Genomic DNA, 22620 nt, shown 5'->3' on the forward strand with positions numbered 1-22620 from the left:
CGGATTTTATCCTAAATCTCCCTAATTATAAAAGATGGACGATTGTATTTTGATATCTGTATCGTTGGGTACTGTGGGCATTCATTTAAGAATAAGATAAATTAATTTTGAATGTTACATATACGGTAGTACACAATATTGATATTCAGGTACGAACATTATGTCCTTCACATCTACTGAGAATCTTGTATATGTTTTCATAAACATAAGTTTATTGCGTTTAGGGTTTGTTCATTTGGTAACGGTATAATAATATTTGGTTTGATAGATTCACAAACACATATAATATGATATATCCCGTATGGGGTCGTTGTTCAAGATTGCGTTTAGTTGTAACCGTGTTCCATAAAACTTCAAAAATACAAGACTGCGGTTATGTTTAGAAAAATAATAACAATTGTATCATGTTTCTTTTTACTTCAAAAATGTATATAATCTCAGTTTAAATACACATATTATTTTTATACATTCAGAATAAAGTAAAGACCATATATTATACAACTGAAAATTCCTCATTAAATTAAAAAATTTAATATATATATTAGATTTTTAGCTCAGAAGTAATATTATATTATAGTTCAGTTAATATTAATCAATTCAATGTTACGAGGAAAATTTTGTAAGTAAACATTTTTTTTTTTTTTAATTTGTGGTCATAGAAATAGCCTTAAGATATAACAATATTTTAATAGTAAATATCGTTCGTTATAATATTTATCATCGTCCATCGATATATTGTTCATTGTATACAAAGTATTACAAATAATAATGTATTTAAACTTTATAATCTCATTTAGTTCAGATTAATATTTTTAATTTTTAACGCATGACTGAAATTTCAATTAGTGAAATATTCAGCGTACCATATGTTTCACGGTTTTAATTATTACAATGTTTATAGAAAATTCTTTAGTTGAAAATGTTTTTTCAAAGCCATAAATCTTTGTGGGCGAGTACCATCAGCAGTGCCACCCGGTCTCGTTTTCTTGGCCGCACTATGCACAACGTCCGCTTGTCCTCCAATACTCCATTTCCGCCCATTCCACCAACCATTGTTCTATGTAAGTTCAGGCAACAAGAAACAAGTTTATGCGCGTAAGTTATGCGGCTCAAATTTCTCGGGCGTTAATCAAATTTCCACGTCTTCCCAATGAATACCGCTTGCTTCGTATAGTAGATATCACGCAGTCCTTGTTGTCTCAGTGGTTCTCATGGTTTTTAATTGGATTAATTGTTTCGACAAAATGTTCAACGTTGAATGTGAATACTATAGAATCGTATTTACATGGTTGAACTTGATGAGTAGGATACAAAAAAAATAAATATTTTTCAAATGGTCGATTTGTTTTTTTACATGAATATTATGTATAATAGCTGAAATTCGTAAGACAATTTTTACACCACTTGATGATTTTTGTCAGTATGCTTAACTTTTATGTAAATACCTAGTAAATTTACAAAAGGCTATCGATTTTTCGTATTTTTTTACCCTTAACAATATACATTTTTTATTTCCTTGCAATTCAAATGGGATGTTTATGATTTAATGTTTTTTTTTTTTTTTTTTTAAATGAGAATGTCGCGTATTTGAGTTTTGACTGAAGGTCTGTCTATTTTAAATCCCTAAGACACTCTTTTAGACGCACTTGTTATCGGTTGGACACATTATAGTATCTTATGATAAACAAAATATATTTTTTTGGTGTATCTACCATGTAATTCAATAGTCGTGTTCATGATCCAATTTTTTCCCAACGATGGATAGGTTTAAGAATTATTGCACTAATTATTATTAATATATTAAATTATACATAAATTATTATAATATACGTGCATGTTTAGATATTATACAAAACTAGACTACAGTGATATACTACCTCGTATACTACCTTACCGTACTATTTTTTTTTCTTTTCTTCATATTTTAATGTCATACTTAATTAAGCTAAGTCGCGGCCACGATGGTTTTATTAAAATGATTTCCTGTCTTCATTTGGTTAATTTTAGTATTTATCGCGCGAACAATATCTAATTTACTCTTGACGCGTTTCCCGCCGCGCTGGCATAACCCGTTGTAATATAATCGCAGTCTATTATGCAGTAGCGTAAGTCCATGGGGGAATTCGTGAAGATGAACGATACTCAAATCATAAACCTTGGACAAAGGAAAACTTGTTTAAGTATTGTATCACGTAATTTAATCAAATTAACGATGAAAGGCGGGACACAGATTACAGTATGTCTCTTGCATACGTAATAAAATTTCAAAACGCGTACAAAATAAGTAAAACAATAATGTAGAGCATTGATCAAAATGTGCAAGTGCAACGTCAGTATAATGATATACCATAACTTTCGTAATTATTGTATTTTCTTCGTGTTTTCCAGGAAAAGACTTTGTTTCATCGTTGGTGTTATAATTAGTTAACTTGGTAAGAAGTTGTATAAAGATATTGGCGTTTTTTTATTATGCTCGATTTCTATATTGTTACTGCGGTTTTATTTCCTTCACTAATAATTTAAATTAACTCACGATTCCTCATGATGTAATCGATTTGAATTTGGATCTAATCATTTTACTATCTAACAGTAATAAGTAATGACGTTATTCAGACTATATTTGAAAAAAAAACATAAAACGTATACATCAGATAGTCTGATATCTCATATTACGTTTATTTGTATGTTTAGTTTAATATAAATATTATATTACTTACCGTCGTACCTAATTACGAAATAATTATTATTCCTAAAATATAATATAAGTAAGTGGTACTTCTACCATAAGTTATTTAATATTATGTTAGAAAATAAATAATTTAAAGTTTTTCAATTTAAAAACTTTAAATTTCATAATGCAAATTAATATATTAATCTAAAACCGTTCATGTATTGTTATTGATTATTTGCTATATTATTATGGTTGTTAACTGTTAGTCTTTAATTTTTACTCAATAAAAACAAATCAGTTAAAATGGTAAGAAGATAAAAAATTTTAGACCTGGTTTTAGGTTAAAGAAACTATGTTTTCTTTTTATATAAACTTTGGTCATATTTCTGAACGGTCAATATTATTTTATAATACAAAATATTTTTTTTTAACGAACCTTTTTTTGAAAAGTATGAGGTTAAAAGTTCTTAAAAGTTATTTCTAGAATTTATTATAATCTTAAGAATCTGATTAAAACTATAACTATATAGTAAAATACAAACGTTTTCATTAAATTTAGATAAAAAAATATACATATTTCAATGACTATGTTTATAATATATTATATTATATCATTACATTTTTCCAATAATACTATACAGGGTGATTCTTTTATCAAACAACACTCATTATTTTAAAAAGTATTGACTTTTGAGTGTTGTTTGATAAGAGAATCACCCTGTATATGTCGTAAGTTACCAAATATGTAGTTCTAAAATATTATTAAATACAAATGGTTTAGTTTTTTATAATCCAATAGTATGAAATAATTATTTTTAGCATATGATATTATTTATACTTGAATAATACTTTATTTTATACTGTACTTGTTGGCTTCGGTTTGGCTCAAAATAGTTCTGCAGTAACTATTGTTTTTGTTTTTCTAATATAATGTTTAACAGTTTATTTGTATAAGTAACTAATTATAAGAAATATATTTACAACTTGAGTTGTTATTCCTTGTTAAGCATCTGAATAATTTTTTTAATTGTTAGGAATACTATACGCAAGATTGGGATGAAAAAAAATATTATATAGCAAGTATATACCTATATTATAGTAGTAAAAAGATCATTAATATTATACATAATATATCTGTATTTACAAAAATTAATCTTTCTAATCAACGCAAAAATGACCACTAATACACAATTGTACATTCGTTGCATTTGTTACACAATATGTTTAATAATTTACAAATCAATTAAATTATTTATTAATCTACAAGTAAGTCACCTAATTAAATAAATAAAATTTGTTGTTGTAATTTTATACTATACATAATATTATGTTATTTTAGATGTTTACATATTAATTTAGGTAACTCTACACTGTACAGAAATGCTTTAAAAAAAATGTATATACCTAGAGATGAACAATATTCTATTTGGTATGCTTTTTCAAACAAAGTAAAAGGGTGTACAACTCTTATTAAGCATTATTTTCGTTCTAGTTATAGACCATTTTTTTTTCAGAAATACTTTTCATAAAAGGGCAATATTTTTTTCAACTTTTGCAATACTTGATCTTTTTACTTATTTATTATATATTTTGGTGTTGTTATTATTATTATTATTATTTGTATTAGTATATCCAGATTTATTCATAGGCTTATTTTTTTTCATCACAAAAGCAAAGAAAGACGAGGATACAATAAATTCAATTAAAATTTTTTTTGTTTCATAAACGGATTAATAACTCTGAAAATCATAATTCAGACACGATAGTCTAATTTTAGTTATGTTTAAATATGCAAACTATTTTTACTGCTTTCCTCTTCGTTCATAGTGTATCATAAATTATTGTTGATGATAAACGACATCATGACGTTCATAATTTATAAATTAATTATTCTTTTAAAAGTCGGACCCAGTGTGATTATTGTAGGATATCCGAATGAAAAAACGTTCCGGCCGGAGGTTTACATAACAATAGGACGAAAAAAAATGTTATTGGAATAGGTAAGTGGAGTGGTGAAAAAAAACAAGGATGACGATGACAACATAAAGGGGTGGAAAAGTTTAACAAATATTTGGTTAACAAAAAATTATTTGTGAGAAAAAAAATTACCTAAAATCCTATAATCTCGGAGGGTTAATTAAAATATATTCTTAAGTTACATGCATTTTATTCTCTACCATTATAATATAAATTTTCAATTCCTTAAATATGTTAAAGTTGGTTGATTAAATTACCGGAACTTTGTTGTAGATATTTTGTATATACTATTTCAATAGAATTCAATGTATCATATTTTTGTATAGGATATATAAATTATAAAATATTGTATATCATAATATGGTGATTTAGAACAATATTCAAAAAAAAAAAAAAAAATAGTTATAATAATTAATAGCTAAACTTTTTTTGTAGCTGATTCGAATAAAAATGCATTTGCAGTATAGCCGTATTAAAATACTTTGAATTAACATAATTTTTTTTTTTTTTTTTATGGTTAGGGCTTCGACAACTGAGGTCATTAGCCTGGGGAACTGTAGGGGAAGGTACTGTAAGGTTTTAACTCCTGGGTTTTTTTGGCAGAATTTTGAATGGGCACCCGTGGGTTTCTGCCATGCCCGGTTGGGGGCCGGCGGCCTCTCTCTCCAGACATCGCGAAATGCCCAAAGAGCGATGCCGCCCGTGACCGAGATTCGAACCAGCAACTGCGTGCGTCGTGATTATTAACATAATTATTATAGTATATATATATACTATAATGTATATATATATATATATATATTTTTTTTTAGACGCTTTTGATAATTAAAACAATAAATAAAAATAAATTTTAAGCTGTTTGTACAATAATTAAAACAATAAGTTGGTTATTGAATCGTACTTGTATAGATATTTAGTTTAGGAAACAGTAGTCGCTCCATTTCGAGTAGTGCGTGATAATCAAATGGGTTTCTTTCGACGTCATGATATTGCAATATCGTAATTAATTGATAACTACAACTATAACTGAGGATATTTATTTTGTTATAACGAAGCTGGTATGTAAATATTATTTTATTGCGTACAGTATTTAATAAACCACTTTAATTTCGGCGTGAACAATAAAGTGACCACGATAATATTATTATTATTATTATATTATATTATGCCCGTACCTGCCATAAACAATGAACTCTGCGCTCAGATGCCTAGTTGTGGTTCAATGATTCTAAATTTCTAATGCGCAATAAAGAAATTAACCTAACCGTTTAATAGTTACACCCGCATGTGAATTCGAAACTATAGCAGTTGTCCGTCATGATAGTATTATAATATTATTATAACGTATATATTGTGTTTAAATTAAAAAAAAAATAATATGTCATTGATCGGAAACATGTCCATTAAAAAAAATATTTGGTTTAACTGATATATAATAATATTCTTATATCATGCAAAGTGCGAATAATAATGTAGCTTGTATATATTTTGTATAATACACTGTCGTACGGCAGCTGTTGCCGTGTATGGGCGGCTATCACTCATAATTCAAGGGCGGAATGGTTCAAAAACATTACTGTTAATAAGTCATAAACAAAATTATTGTATTACGATTTACGATTAAAATGAACACTTTTCTTTAAATCTAAATCATCTAAAAAATATTAGTGGAATTACAAACTAAGAACTAACGTTATTTTAAACCTTTGAACAAAACCAATAAAAAATATAACAATATATCTACGATAGGTTAGGTTATATCTCGTATATTTCTTTTTAAAATGTATTACAATAGAACAATATTTTGTTTTAGATTCGTTGCTGAGCAATAGATGTATTGATTTAATAATAATGTGTGCTCGTGTAGTTTTTTTTTTTTGGTGTCTGATGACACTTTTTTTTCTAGAAAAAATGATCTGATCATCAACTTTTACGGAGGTTTTTTGTAGCAAATTATAATCTGTATTTTCGTGAGGTTGAATTGAAAATGCTCTGTGCTTTTTAAAATAATCGGAGAGAATTAAAAAAAATATATTATCATTTTTAAAATTTTAATGTTATAATTGTTGAATAATTTTGGTTACCAAACAATTAAACAGTATTCGCTACAAACCGTTTTTTCACTACATACAAAGATTTATCATTTAATTTAAATTTAAACACATCTATATATCACAGGACCTAATCAACGATAAGGCACACTCGACTTCTACAATAGCATACAAGAGTGGGTTACCCTTTTTTTATGATTATATTTATTGTTATTATTCAAATTAATATTTACAATGTTTTCTAATAAAAATATACTTCAAGGATATATACTTTTTTTATTATATGTGTGTAAAAAACTTAAAAATGAATACTGGTATTTATTAAAATCAAACTAATAATCTGGTGACTAATTTCACCAGAGGGATATGATTTGTAAATTGTATAGTATTATTGTGCTCTTGGTGGTTATTTAAACAAATCAAAATAGTTTCAAAATATATTTAGGGTTTATATTACCTCAGGGACTTCTGCTTATTACTCATTTTATTTACTGAACTTTGAGTATTTAATTCTAAAAATAATAAATACAAATTTTACTTCACAGTATTAAAGTTTTTAAAATATCGAATTATAAGAAATACGTAAATATACCTACTTTTATACAAGAGTTGTGAATTTTTTGATAAGTATCTGTTTTAAATTTTAAATTTTAACTTCTAGTTCACGACATTTTTTACAATTATATTTATGAACAATAAATTATACCTGTAATCCATAGATATGAGTGATATAACATTTGTTAGGTTGGGTTATTATTACTTATTATTTACCAATTTATCATACAATAATAGTTTAACGGCTCAAAAGCAATTTTAAATTATAAATATTTATTCATAAGTCAATAAATGTGACGAACTGTATGGATTAAACTTTAATACTTTAATACTTTAAGCGTTTCCCAAAGTGTGTTCCGCGGAACCCTAGGGTTCCGTGGGACTACCTCAAGGGTTCCGTCAGATGTATGTGATGTCTGAAACATTTTTTGTAGTACTGTTTTTTTTTTTTAGAAAAAATAGGGTTGAGTTGGAAGTAAAGACACATTAGGGTTCCTCAAAACACAAACTATTTCCTAAGGGTTCCCCGCGATTCTAAAAGATTGGGAACCGCTGGATTAAAGAATAAAATTGAAAAAAAAATTTGCCTATTCAACCATACATTAATATAGTTATTTTTAAATCAATACAATTTATGACCATTGGTATTTGTGTACGTAAGTTTTCATAAAATTAAAATTCAACTATATTTTCAACAGTTTTGCATTTTTTATTCACAATATATTTCTATGTTTATTTTTTTTTCAATTCAAAAACAAGTATAAATGTTAGATTGGTGCTGATTATAATTTCATATTATTGTTTATTAATATCAAAAGCTATTGATAATCTAAATAAATACATCATGTATGTTTAAGATCCATCATTACAAACTAAAATGATTCTTACGAGTAAAATATATTTTATATTTTCATACTTAATAAAATATTACATTTATTATATTGTACACTTTATTGATCGCCCATTAATTTAAAATAAACATATTTAAAAATAAACCATACCTATCATTATACCGCTGAAAAATCTGTCCTTCCTTAAAAATAGAAAATTGTTTAATGAATAGGAAACTTTTAAAATTCATAAATATGTTATATCAATTTTACTTATACATTTAACTCAATTTTACATCAAATTCCTGGGTACATCTTACATATAAACATATTGAATTCCTTACTTTTCGTTATCATCATTAATATTAATGTACACTTAAAACTTAGGTATTTAAAATTATGTATTATTTATAAAGTTCTATTCCAATAAATGCACATAATTTAGACTAATCCAAATCAACACTCGTATAAGTATTTAAACATTTATTAGTTATAAATTGGTACTATTGGAGTTATATTACAATAATAATTTCATGAGTATTTTGGCTACTAAAATATTTTACGATTTATTTACAATATGAATATAAAACTATTTGTATTACATCGAGATGCTCGATCGTATTATTTGTTATTGAATTGTTATGCAAATAAACGTTGATGGAAGTTTTTTACCATTGTATATAATGTAATTTATCATCATAATATTATATAACTGAATCTCTTTCAGTAAATTACCATGGGTGTAATTATTATTGAAAATGTTAATTTAAAACAGACACAAAAATAAGTTGTGACATTTCTAAACTTAGATTTGTGTATTAAATTTGCAGTATGCTGTTTCAAATTGCAGTTAAATTAAAACCAATCTCTTCAAGATCCGTTTGGTTTTATTGCGGTTTACTTAAGTCATTTTTCCAAAAATTAAGATACAAAATATATTTGTTGGACATTGACGAATCAAAATAAATATCAGTATAGCTACGTTGGAGGCTCGTAATCAGTACGATTGGCAATCTTACATATAGGTACCATCGCATATTACGTGGACCACAAACCTAGCTGGCACTATTATGATGAACCTCAGACTTATTACCACCTGATTTATTTACGAAATTAGTCAAATTCAGTTTTGTTTTTATCGTGTCCAAGTATAAATAGCTGTTGAAAATGTCCGTAATCCATACTCGGGTATCTACACACCCTACTTTGTTAAAGAGTTGAAATGTAATTTAATATTCACGTGTTAGCCTAGGTTGAATATCAAATTCCAGTTTATGATTTCATCGTCTAATGACGTACTTAGTCACATACAGAAATGTTGTTGAGTGTCCTATTAAAATAATTATATGGCAGGACCGTTGTTTTATTCAACATATTATAAGCCTGTGGAAAAGTACTCGAAATGTGATGTAATTAATATATGTACAGTAGGTAGGTATAAATTGAATATAATTATAATCTCAGGCGAGATTATAGAATTGTTCCGTGTTATCAATTCGCGTGGCACACGTCGTAATGAAAATAGAATAATAACACGTCAGTAGACGATATTAAATAATATGTCATGTAATGGTGAAAGATCAATAATACAATTAAATATTAAATTCATTGATTATTTTGTCTATCTGTATCAGAAATTCTCGAGAAACAACGACATCTGATTTTATAAACCAATCTAACCAATAACTTGATAGCTTTACCCAAATAACATTCTTTTATAATTTATTAAGATTGAAAAAAAAAGTAAAATTATCTCAAAACTTATTTTTAATCGTGTTATGATATTTTATAATAAAACGAAGTAAAAAAGTATGATGAAAATATTTTTTTACGGAGTTAAAATATAATATTTGTACAAAGTGTCTTAAGAGAGTAGGTAACCTATATAATTTCTATGAAATTCCATATAACTGTTTATAATAATACACACAAAGTTATTTAGAATAATATGTGATGTTATTAATTATAATATGTGAAAATAATTTTTTTTTGTTACCCATTTTTATTTAAATTTATTTTCAGGAAACAAATAAATTTAACGCATAATAAATAACAATACAATTATTATTATGAATACTTATCATTTTTAAAATAACTCGTAGGCATAAATGGTTATTTTTTGAAAGTGTCTGTATTAATTTAAACATTATTATATTTTTTGAAAATATATAATTATATTTTAATTATGAAAAACCCTATAAAAATTTTACATTAAATAAAGTACATTCGTAATAATTGATGATGGTATGTAGAATCGAAAAAATAAGTACTAAGTTTCCGCATGAATAGTGATACAATTTCAATTACAAAGTATCAAATTGTAATTGATTATAACTTCATCCAACAAGTCGTAGAATTAAATTGATTCGCTTAGTAAAATTGCATATTGCGCCTGCGCATCAGAATTGTCTTTAAGGATCGGTAATCTATTTAAATATTCTCGTTAGCCATTAGGCGTTAGGAGAGAAACGTGACGTGGACTTAATGCCATGGTTTAAGTCGCGTTTTCCCGTTGCAAAAACCGAGAGGGTTAGCAAAAGGCTTTACTCGTGTCACCTAGTTATAATACAATATGTTTCATGTAAATTTATTTTGACTATTTTTCCGTTTTTTTCAGAGACCATTCAAATTCGATAACGCAAACGGGTCATGAGTTTTGTTTGGTGGAAAGATTTCCGGAGAAAGAGACCCCCGACGTTCCAGCAGACGTGGAGAAAATTTGACTATTGGCGACATGCTACCGTCGATAATATAGTCTACCAACGGGTGATGAGCTTGCAGTGACCACCTAAATCCTATCACCATTCTTTCCCTTTATGCCACGCCCTCGGTGGCCATCGCATTGATATATCTATTTCCGTTTGGTCGAATTGATCCACTGCCACAATGGAATCGATAGACGTGGCTGAAAACCTATCCAGCCTTTCAGGCATGGTGTTCAAAATCGACCAGAACGAGTTCGGGCTCCTGGTGGACCAGAACGGTTCGGGTTTCCTGAATGACACCAACGTGACGATGGACCCGAACCGAACGTATTATATTTTCGAGTCTGTTTACCCGTCAACGTACTCGATACCGGAAATAGTCATCGCTTCCGTCGTGGTAATCATGCTCATGATCGTCGTCGTCGTGGGTAACATGCTGGTCATCATCGCCATCGTGACGGAAAAGGCGCTGAAGAACGTGCAGAACTGGTTCATCGCCAGCCTGGCCGTGGCCGACTTCTTCCTGGGCATAATCGTAATGCCATTCTCGTTGGCCAACGAGCTGATGGGCTATTGGATATTCGGCGACTGGTGGTGCGACATACACGCCGCGCTCGACGTGCTCCTATGCACCGCGTCCATCATGAACTTGTGTCTGATAGCCCTGGACAGGTACTGGTCTATCACGCAGGCCGTCGACTATTTGAAGAAACGCACTCCAGCCCGGGCGATGGTCATGATCGGTTTCGTGTGGATATTCAGTGGCGTTATTTGCATACCACCTCTGCTCGGCTGGAAGGTCAAAAGGGTACCCGAAAGATATCCGAAATGCCAGGTACGTGTAATTCTAAACAATCTTACGTTCTAGTCAACTGCTGCTTTATAAAATTTCTACTGAGCTTAATGCATATATATATATTATAATGATATATACGATTAAGTTTCTCTATATTACCATCATGTTGAAAAGCGGTCCATCATAGGCACTCACCAAACTATCACTTGGTATATGATTGAAACATTTGCCTTACGATATTTGATATTTTTTACAATTATACGACATTATTACGAAATTGAAACAAGTTTAAATGCTTAAAAACAAAATGTTTACATTTTAAACAAACAATTTTAAGATAATACAATTATTGTATATAAATCATACCGTGAGTTTGTTAGTACTTGGATATCTCGGAAACCACAAAAACTATCGAAACTATATCTACATACCTACTATTAGTGTTGCAATTGATTTTGGAATTGGTTAGATGCCGGCGAGCTGCCAAAAAAAAAAAAATATTCTTAGTGGGTAATACAACGTTTGCCAGAGGTTCAGTATTAAGTATTTATATAAAATATTAAATTGGTCCCCACCTGTGGTTTATGTTTATGAGCTAATTGTATAATTGCCAATATCTTAAAATATCTTAACTCGAATGAAATAAAGATATATCATAACAATTTAATACAATTATCATAAATACTAAATTAAAATATTCACATTACGATATCATAACGTACAATTATTAATTCTAAATTGACTTATTAGGCCTCTCGGAAAATGTCATAAGTAGTGCAAAATGAAGTAAAATATGAAAATTTAAATCATATTAAGAATGTTTGTATTGGTTTGGTTGAAATTAATTACAGATGTATGAAGTATAAAAATAAGAATATAAATTCAGATTATACATATTAGGAATATAATAATGAATTCTTAAGAATGGGTAAAAGTTTGAAATAAGTAGAAGTACACAATATATAATGACTACTGTTTATACTAAAATAATTTTCATACTAAAAATCTTTAATTTATAAAAATAGTTTTTAATTTTTAAAATTTAAAATTTAAAATATAATGATAATGCGTTTTGCATAAGCAGGAATGCATTTTTTCTATACATCTATCAATAAAAAATAATCATTTGTACTCTTTTGTTTGTTCAATATCTCTCTGTTACTGTATGTTATCCCTTGAATATTCGATCCAATAAAATTAAAAACAAACAATGTAGATTAGATTCAGATGGATGTCAGGAGAAAAGTTGAAAAATGTAATAAACTTGAGCTTACTCTCGTGCAAACAAGATATTCTAAAAATAACAAATATCTAAATATCTTGAAATGAACATTAGGATGCTGATATTAAAATAAATTATCATTATCAATCGATTTCAACAATTTAATTACTAGTAAATAAATTATGTTTTTGCTAGTTTATTATCCTGTGTCTCCGAGCACTTATGATATTCGTTCATTGTTATGTTCAATTGAAGATTCGAAAAGAATATTTTTCTCTTTTGGAATTTAAGAAATAAATAAAAACATACCATTAAAACAGGCTTTTCCATAATTTTAGCTCATTATTTTGCCAATTTTAAAATATAGCTTTATCGCTGTTTATAATGTTATAGATATGAAATACTATAATATGAGACGTGTGTGTATAATTTTCATTATTAGTTTACGTGTAACCATTAACGAAAAATTAATGTTCTATATAGGTAGGTGTTAGCGAAAAAGGTATGATAATGTAAAATGCTAAAAATATTTTTTACCTTATTTTATATTAGCAAGGTGCCAGGATGTACCAAGATATCATTTTCAATCTCTTGTCTTTATAATTTTATTTTGGTTAATTTGACTGGAAATTTTTACTTTTCATCCAGTAAAATAAAAATCATTTATATATATATCGTTAAAAATATTCCTGTTTCATAAAATTAAACTATTGACATTATTATAATAGAACAATTTAAACAGTCATTTGTGAGCTATGTAGTTTCCTAAAAATATTATTATCCTTTGAGCAGATATGAAATTTTTATTATCGTATGCTTATATGTAAATCCACAAAATATGTAAAATTAAAATTTATCCCTAAGTGTAAAGTAGGTACATACAATTTCGATATTTTCAACAACAAGAATAAAAATAATATAGTATTATACTGATACATTTATAGCATTAATATACATATATTTATTTATATGTATTAATATACTTGGGCTGGATTAGGTTAGGTTATATAATATATATGAACGTAACTTACTATAATTTAAAACATTTTTATTTTTTGAATTAAATATACATTTACCCAAAAAAAGTTGCTTTTAAAGATAATGGAAACACTCAATATCTTTTTAAACTCTGAACTCATTTCAAACCTTTTTATTCCATTATAATAATATGTGGAAAATACACAATTTTAAGTAAATTTTATATTTATACAAGATAGTATTTTTACCTTCCTAAATAAATACAACCATTTTTTATTGTGCACGTATTATATATTGAAATACTGTAAGATTTAAAACGTCGTAAATTAATAACTTTCTATTTGAATATATTTGTACTTGTTAATTTTAGATTGGAACGGTGTAACATAAAATTAACTATTTTCAGATATTTTAGTCATGCTTCTGACACCCAAATTAATGGTTAAACAAATAGTTTATAGGTAGAGCTTTAATTTTTAAGACTATTCCCGTAATACATTTACCGTAATTATATTAGTTTATCAATTGATGTTTCGAGTTTAATTATTAATCATTGTACAATGAATAAATTAAAAATAATAATAAAAACATATAAATGGTTGGAAAAAATGTCGATTTGACTTAGTTGCAAATATCTGGATATAATTTCCAAGAAATATTCATTCTGATAGTATAATATTGATTTTCGTGGGGAGTTATCTATGATATTTACGCCTAGCCAGTATCATAAATACAGCTAATTTTTTATCATGCAGATGAACTACTCTGTAATAGTTGCATTTAAAACGTCAATTTCAGAACGATTGAATATTATTTTTTTTTTATACCATATTGCATCATTTGCATTATAATGTGTTTGGAAAATTCATAAAATAAAACACGTTTGTATCTATACTATTTTAATTGGGGTATGATATATAAAGTCCAAGCTGCAGCCGGTTAGGTTAGGTTATTGGTGAGACTAATGAGGTGTGTTAGATATAGGAGGCAGATCGAAAGATATGTCAAATTGTTGTACCGTATTGATTTTCGGATGATGAATCTGATTGTTTTCGTTATTATGATATATTGTAGATCTGGAAATATTCCGTTTTATAAGATGTACTGCAGTACGTCTATGGAAAATGTCCTCTGGATACTTTCAATTATTTTTAGAATTTTCCCAATAAACATCCAGGCCGTGTACAACAGAGACAAATTTGGCTGTAGGCTTACAAAAATATAACATCAATATCTCATTATCGAGAACACTAAACAGATTATTTTTTTTTTATCTTATATAAAACGTATAGTATTTTAAATATTTGTCGTAAAAAAACTAATTTTAAGGCAATTATTATTTCTTCACTCTTATAGTCTCATGTTTCAAATTTTATAAATTAGTATTATTCTTTTATGTTATTTTAAATTTTTAACATAAAACGTTTATATACTTAAACCCTGACCAAGTCCGTCTGGTATTGTGGTATTAGTTGTAGTAGATAGACGTAAGTGCCAGACACATAACTTATTGATGGATAAATAAAATATTAAGTCTCTGTTTCCTGTACATTTTAATGTATATAATATAGTAGGTAACATCAATTATATTGTCTTATCAAGAGGACGTCTCACCCACCCGACCCAGGTGTGTTGTCTCCGTCTTACAAGTGCATAACATAGTAAATGTTACGCTCAGCGGATCACGTTTAACTCGGTTATTTTAAGAATTAAAAAGAATCGACCTCTTATAAAATTTAAAGATAAGATTGTTATTTAGACAACCTCATGGGCTTTTTATCATATTTTAATTTTGAAGCGATTTATAAATATTCTAAATTTGTAATTTTTTGTACTTATTAAAATACTTATAACTCGCTTCAAAATTAAAATATTTAAAAAAGCCTATGAGGTTGTCTAAAAAACAATCTTATCTTTAAATTTTATGAGAGGTCGATTTTCTCTAATTCTTAAAATAACGGAGTTAAATGTGATCTGCTGAGCGTAATATTTATACTTACTATGTTATGCACTTTTAAGACGGAGATAACACATGCGGGTGAGACGTCCTCTTAATAATACATTTAGACAGGGAAGAGCAATATCAATTACGAAAATAAATATCGTGGACATTTAATCACTTTCGATCGATAAGTTCCACACGGCGATATTATTCTTTGGTTGATCGAATGACGTTAATCTTCCAACTTACTATCGGTCTTCCGTCATTATATTGTAGCGGCTCTTTCGCATGTTAGTAATGTACTGGTAAAGTTCGGCACTTTAACATGGTGTACTTCGTAAATAGTAGATATTGGTTGTGGAGAAAACATAGACATCGATCAGTGGTAGACATTTGCTGATAATTACCTAAATCTAGATAGTATCAATTGACAATAATTAATATTGATTGTATTCCTAATCGATAAATAATTTTAGCAATTATTATTATTATTTATTATAAATAAATATTAATAAAAATATTGCTATAGTAAAAATTATAGGTGTTGTAATAATTTGTAATTATCTTTTGCAATTTAAAGCATACATACTAAAAAAAAAATATTTAACGTTCACTAAAAATGTCATTTAAGCTTACAATATAAGTGTGGTAACTTTATTTTGCTTTGCTTGAAAAATAATTGAGTTAATTAAATATTTCAATAACTTTATTAAATTATGTCATTATATTATTTTTAAATTTATACCGTTCACAATAAGTAGTATTTAACAACAAAAAAACACAGTATATATAACGTGTATCCAGTAATCTTTATGATAAAAATATAAACAAACAATAATTAATTGCCATCAGTAATTTTTTCATTGTTATATTGCACAACTTCTGTAAGGAGGAGACATAGGCTCTCGATAAGATATTGCACACAACTATTTAAATATTATATTTTCTTTAATATTTTAATTTAAAGCTATAATTCATAATTTGTTTGGTAAACTAATCTGTGTAACAAATATTTTCAATAACGTGTAGAGCGTATATTTTACATAATAATGTCTCACAATACTCTACCGTATGTCTAATATCACTATGGTATACACATATTGATTATATCGTTATACTTATTACCGCTCTCTCTGCACATAATTATTGTAATAATCCATCAACATGAACAACTTAAACGTCTACCTATATTAACAACAATGTTTCGTGAAAGTTTTCGTCATATAACGCCTGCGGAGTGCACGTCGTCATTCCGTAAGAGTTTATTTTATAAATTAACTCTCTTTCAGGGGGAAAAAGTCTCGCTATTATAGACCATAATATATAATAATAATAACCTTAAAAGGTCGTTGGCCAGTGGGTGGGGGGGAGCACACGGTTTATTACCGTTTATTTTCGACAGTTGTTTTACCTGACCCGGCGTTAATCTTTACCCAGAAGAAGATTGAGCCGTTGAAATAACGTTGCGACAGGGCTCGAAAACGAGGTCGGTACACATTGTCAGAAGAACTTACCAGTGATTGTCACCGTTTTTTCGGCGGATGTGAGCGCATATACGCACACTCAATGTGCGTTATGCGTGACCAACGTGTACACACAACTGTCTAGACTAATACATATTCAGTATGTAACCCTTAATTTATACGACACACACACACGTGATACCGCGCACACTCGATGATAACGTCCTCTGATTTTCGACACCGTTAATGTTATGCATCGCGTCGTTTCAATATTCTAGTATAATGGTATCGGAGTAAATAACTCTGAGAGGAAAAAAAAGGGTTCGAAATTAAACATCGTTAGTTTATTATGAAATGGTAATTTTTTAAACCTAATTCTAATTGCGGCATGACATTGAAATTCGTTCAAGTCAAAATTCACCAACGCATTATTACACATTTTTAGAGTAAAACAAAAAAAAATCTGCTTAAAAAAACACTTATGGTCTAGTTTAATCTTTGTATACCTTAGTATTATTTTCAATAAATGGTTTGAATAGTAGTTTCATTGTGAAAAATTGAGTTGAGTTACCTACTTTATAATAATACAATCGTGTGAATTCTAATCAATTTAGTTAAGACTTAATTTATATAACTGTTAAATTAAATAATTCATTTTAGGAGGAAATGAGCGTATATTCTGTAGTTCATTCGATACTAACTTACAGTACACCTTTCTTCCTAAAGATCTATACGATAATATGTTGATGAACATACTTAGTAAAAAATATACATTCATCATAACAATTGTCATTCAATTCGACAAATTATCTTCAATTTTACATAATATTTATATTTTATGTTAAATGAATATAATATATATAAAAGTATACTAATCAAGGTTTATTATTTGTATTATTAAGATCAATTTCATTAATTTCTGTGATTCAGAATAAATATAACTGGTTCTATTGTTTAAGGAAACATTAATTATTGTTGTTAAAATACCTTATCAATTAGTTAATATTAGTTAACCGTCTATACAAACTCGATAATATAGTATAAGGCAAAATATTTCAACTGAATTCATCTTTAAATAATTCCACCGTAAAATATATATATAGTAATTTTGTTATCTATCATCATTTCTCAAGAAACTTTAATTTAATGCATGAAATTAGCATGAATATGACTAAGTTAACACCGTTTTATGTATACACTTAACATATATATTAACTACATTAATCAATAAAATGTATTCGTATGTTCTAATTGTGTAGGTATACATTTACAATGACCAAAATACTATATGATGAGAATAATATAAATCTACCTATGATCAGTAAAAATTGTTTTTTTTTTCGAGAAAGTTAAACTACGGTTGACTTTGATAGAATAAAAAAAAAAAAACAATTTTTTCAAATTATGTATAGTATAATTTATTTTGTGTAGGTAAATATCGTGTAACGTTTAAATCAGATTTGTTTAAAATATCACCAGTACCCAAAATAATGAGCTAATGAAAAAATAAAATCCAATAAATTACCGAGTTTAATAACTTAATACCCCTATTGTTTTGAATAGATTTAATTTCTATAATAAAATTATATTTTCATTGATGAGTTTATTTTGAATAGTTTTATTTTTGGATAGATATTAAATTATGCACACTGTGAAAATCTATAACTCTAAAGTTAAATTATCACGAATTATCCATAAAAGTTTACCTTATCGATGACACAATCCGGTATACCTAAGTATATTAGGTCTATCAGGCATGTATTGAATATTGTATGTTTACATGGTTTAAGATTGAATATTATTGTTTCGTCAAATAATAATAATTATATTTTGAATAAAATTAAAAAATTTTTTTTATCATCATGTGTTTGATCATATCAAGGTGACAAATATATATTATTTACGAATCAATCTTCCATTATACATATAGGTCAATTATTTTATTTTCATATTAATTTAGATAAACTATATTTGTATTTTTAATAACTACAATGCCATTTAAAAAAGTTTCAATTTATTCAAATAATTAACAAAATAATGCATTGTATATCATTAAAGTATTTTTAAATTATATAAAAAATGTTAGCTAGAATAATCAACCTATATAGCTTAAACACATTTATTAACCCACACATTTTACACCATTAAAAACTTTAAGACTTTAAATAACATTTTAAATATAATTTGTAATTTTATTAGTTTATACGCCATAATAAAACGAATATTAAGTTATTTTTATGCGTACCTACCTTGAACGAATAACTGCACCAATGTGTACCGATTGTTTAAATACGCATTTAATATAATAGTATTATTTGATTTTGGAATGTTTTAATACAATATTGCTTCGGGGTAATTTCAACTAAGTATATTTAATCTAAAACGATCTTGAGGTGTAATAGTAATCATCGAATACCATTAAACGCCTCCCAACTAAATTCAGTAATCCGTAAACCCATTCATAACAAACTCATATATATTAAATTAGGAGAGTAATAGACAGAGATATTAAGTCTGTACAGAGAGATAGAGGAATATTGAGGGACTAGGGGTGAGAGAGAAATTGCTAGAGATAATATATCGAAACGCCCATTTAACTTGACTCCGGACCAATTCCTACAGAATAATAATATGGAAAATGCACTTATAATAAAGTCATTCTTTTTTTTTCAAGAAATTTAATTCTATGTTTATAATAGTTATCTCATACTACTTTAGTTTGTGTGTTTTCATCGTTCCTTTCAATTGATATTACGGCACCTGTGTTTTATATATATATTGTTTTATTTCAACTATTAATACACGTCAAGTGTATACGTATCCATCACAATTCACAGTGTTATTTGTCTAGTGAATGTGTATTCCATATTTCTCTCACTTATTTTGTCTGTGTACAAACTACAAAAACAATAGACTTTTAAAATTATTGTTTAATTCTTATTGTATTATTTAGTGAAAATAATACGAAAATCTCAATATTAATTAATTTGTGTTATTGTTTTTTATAGAGTATGATAATTATATTAAATATTTATCCTTTTCTTACTAATCGTTTGTTGTGAATTACTGAGTGTTAAATTGCGTAACTCTGAAGAGTTAAACAAATATAATTTATTGATTATTCGAACACTTAAATACATGAGGGTTAATTAAGGATGGTGACGTAGGTATGTTGGATAATTTTTAGAAGTAATATCCATTAATAATTTTAATACTTAAATAAATTGGTGTATTAATAAGTTTTTGATTATTTATTTACTTGGCAATACATAACATATGTATGTATTATGTTCATAATATTACGCATACTACAATAATACCTGCAGTTATAGCTTATTGTAAACTTTATTCTTAAAACTTTTAAATAACCAAGATGTATTTGAAGAATAATAATTGCCGAAAAAAAATTTTTTAAACATGTTAGATATAAGAACACACAAGTTAAAAGTATTATAGCTCAGAAACTAGTTTACAAAAATTGTGTGCGGAAGGTTTAATTTTACAAGTATTATATACCAACACAAAGCAAATATATAATAATATAATACTGTCATTATATCAAAATAATTTGCCATTTTATCATTGTCAAATAATAAATTACCAATATTCATAATTTAATTTTGAATTAATGAAAATTATTCGTCTTCAAGTTAGAATTTTGTCGTTTAAAATGTTGGTTATTTATTATTATTAAAAAATTAAGGTAGGCGTTCTTAAAATTCTAACGGAGTTGCATAAAGTCAAAAGAATGGAAAAGAATAAAGTTAATGAACTATTTCACAAATAATTATCAATTGTATAATAATAAACAAAAGATTTATCTTGGTTTTGTAAACTCCAAAAATATTTTCTTCATAATGAAAACTATTATTAGATTAATCGATTTTAATATTAAATTATTCAAACTGTTGTGCACATTTTGGATAAGACTCGTCTATCAAAAGTATTAACTTTAAATTTGACGGTTTTAATTAATTATATTCAATCGCCATAATAACGCTATTATTGAAATTAATAGCACTTATTTTTTTGATAAAATAATAATGTGTTATCTCTCAATTACTGAATGAATTTATACAGTAAACTTAAACCGTTGTCTACTAAAAATTATAATTGTTTTAAAGAATGAAATTAACATGAACACTTTATGCATAGTATTAAAATTAATGGAGCCACAAGAAATACTTATAGATAAGTACGTATAAGTAATGGGTATACTGTATACAATATATTATATTATGTTGATATTAAAAAAAAAAAAAAGTCCGCCATTATAGTAGGGTTGAGACTGTTGAGAGTCTATACCTTGTTGATGAATAGGATATTAATATTTCTAAAATTTCGCCGTGTAATGAAACGAATAGTATACGAGGTGATAAGTTTCAAGTCACTAATAAGGTTTTCGAATCACAAAAAAATTATTCAAATCGTCGAAGTAAAAACTATGTAAATTGGCAGATAATATAATTTTTAATTTAACATTTTTTAATTATTATAATTTTAAATTCCTTTTAACAAATATGATATTTTTTTCAGTTGTAAGGATAGAAAATTAAATAAATAGTCCCCAAAAATATGATGTTTTTGTAGCACTAAACAAAAAAAAAAAAAAATAATTGAAATGAAATATACACAGCTTTTTGGCAGACTTTTTAAAATCTAATTTTACATATTCAGATGCTTAAACGAAAAATAAGGAATGACAATTATGATAATAGGTATAATAATATCTATCAAAATTTCAAAAATGATAAAAATATATGTATAGCCATTTATTCAATAGTCGTAGTGGAACTTTTTACATTTTCACTATTTTAATTACTCATTTTGTTGTTAGTATGTTGTACAAAGTTCATAAATCAGTGATTTAGAAATATCGGTTACCATCGAAATATAAACAAATTCCTCTCAACCTCCCCTCTTAAATTAGTTATTAATTAATTAGTTTAATGATTCTTACACCCTTGGAGATACAAAGTACCGTGACGGTACTACCGTCCATATTATAATATTAAATGCGCATTTATATGTTTTAAGGAATATAATATACAACTAATAATTAATATATGCCTTATAGTACATTTAGAACGTAGCATTTTAATCTAACTTTGGTTTCTAAAAATCTAATTCAAAATTTTTTAAATTGTTATAAACATTTCGAAAACAGTTTAGCTACTTAGATTAAAATGTTTTATTATGAATTCGGGATAGAAGCAACAACCCTTCTGGGTATGTATCAGTTTTGCCTATACGTTGCGCCGTCTCTTAATTGTTAATGATTCATATTATCGTACTATTATAGCGATGCGATGATGTACCTCGTTTTTTTAAATAATATAATGTTTTAGTTTGAAAATTAATATTTTATATAATTTTAATAGATTGTCACGATAAAATTACTGTACTTTTTAGGCTGTGATGGACGCCATA

At 27.0% G+C, this 22620-nt stretch overlaps 1 protein-coding gene across 1 annotated transcript in view; it reads left to right on the forward strand.

The window, feature by feature from the left end:
* The window catches only part of Octalpha2R (alpha2-adrenergic-like octopamine receptor), a 149004-nt gene that overhangs the window by 24359 nt on the left and 102025 nt on the right, over positions 1–22620 (forward strand). The window contains exon 2 of the mRNA XM_015519256.2: positions 10702–11624. Within this exon, the coding sequence (XP_015374742.1) occupies positions 10971–11624 (654 nt within the window). The 5' untranslated portion in view covers positions 10702–10970. The remainder of the gene's footprint in view (positions 1–10701; positions 11625–22620) is intronic.

Source organism: Diuraphis noxia, unplaced genomic scaffold, assembly GCF_037042655.1.
Source record: "Diuraphis noxia isolate RWA-SAM2 unplaced genomic scaffold, SU_Dnox_SAM2 contig0005, whole genome shotgun sequence".
Classification (NCBI taxonomy): Eukaryota; Metazoa; Arthropoda; class Insecta; order Hemiptera; family Aphididae; genus Diuraphis; species Diuraphis noxia.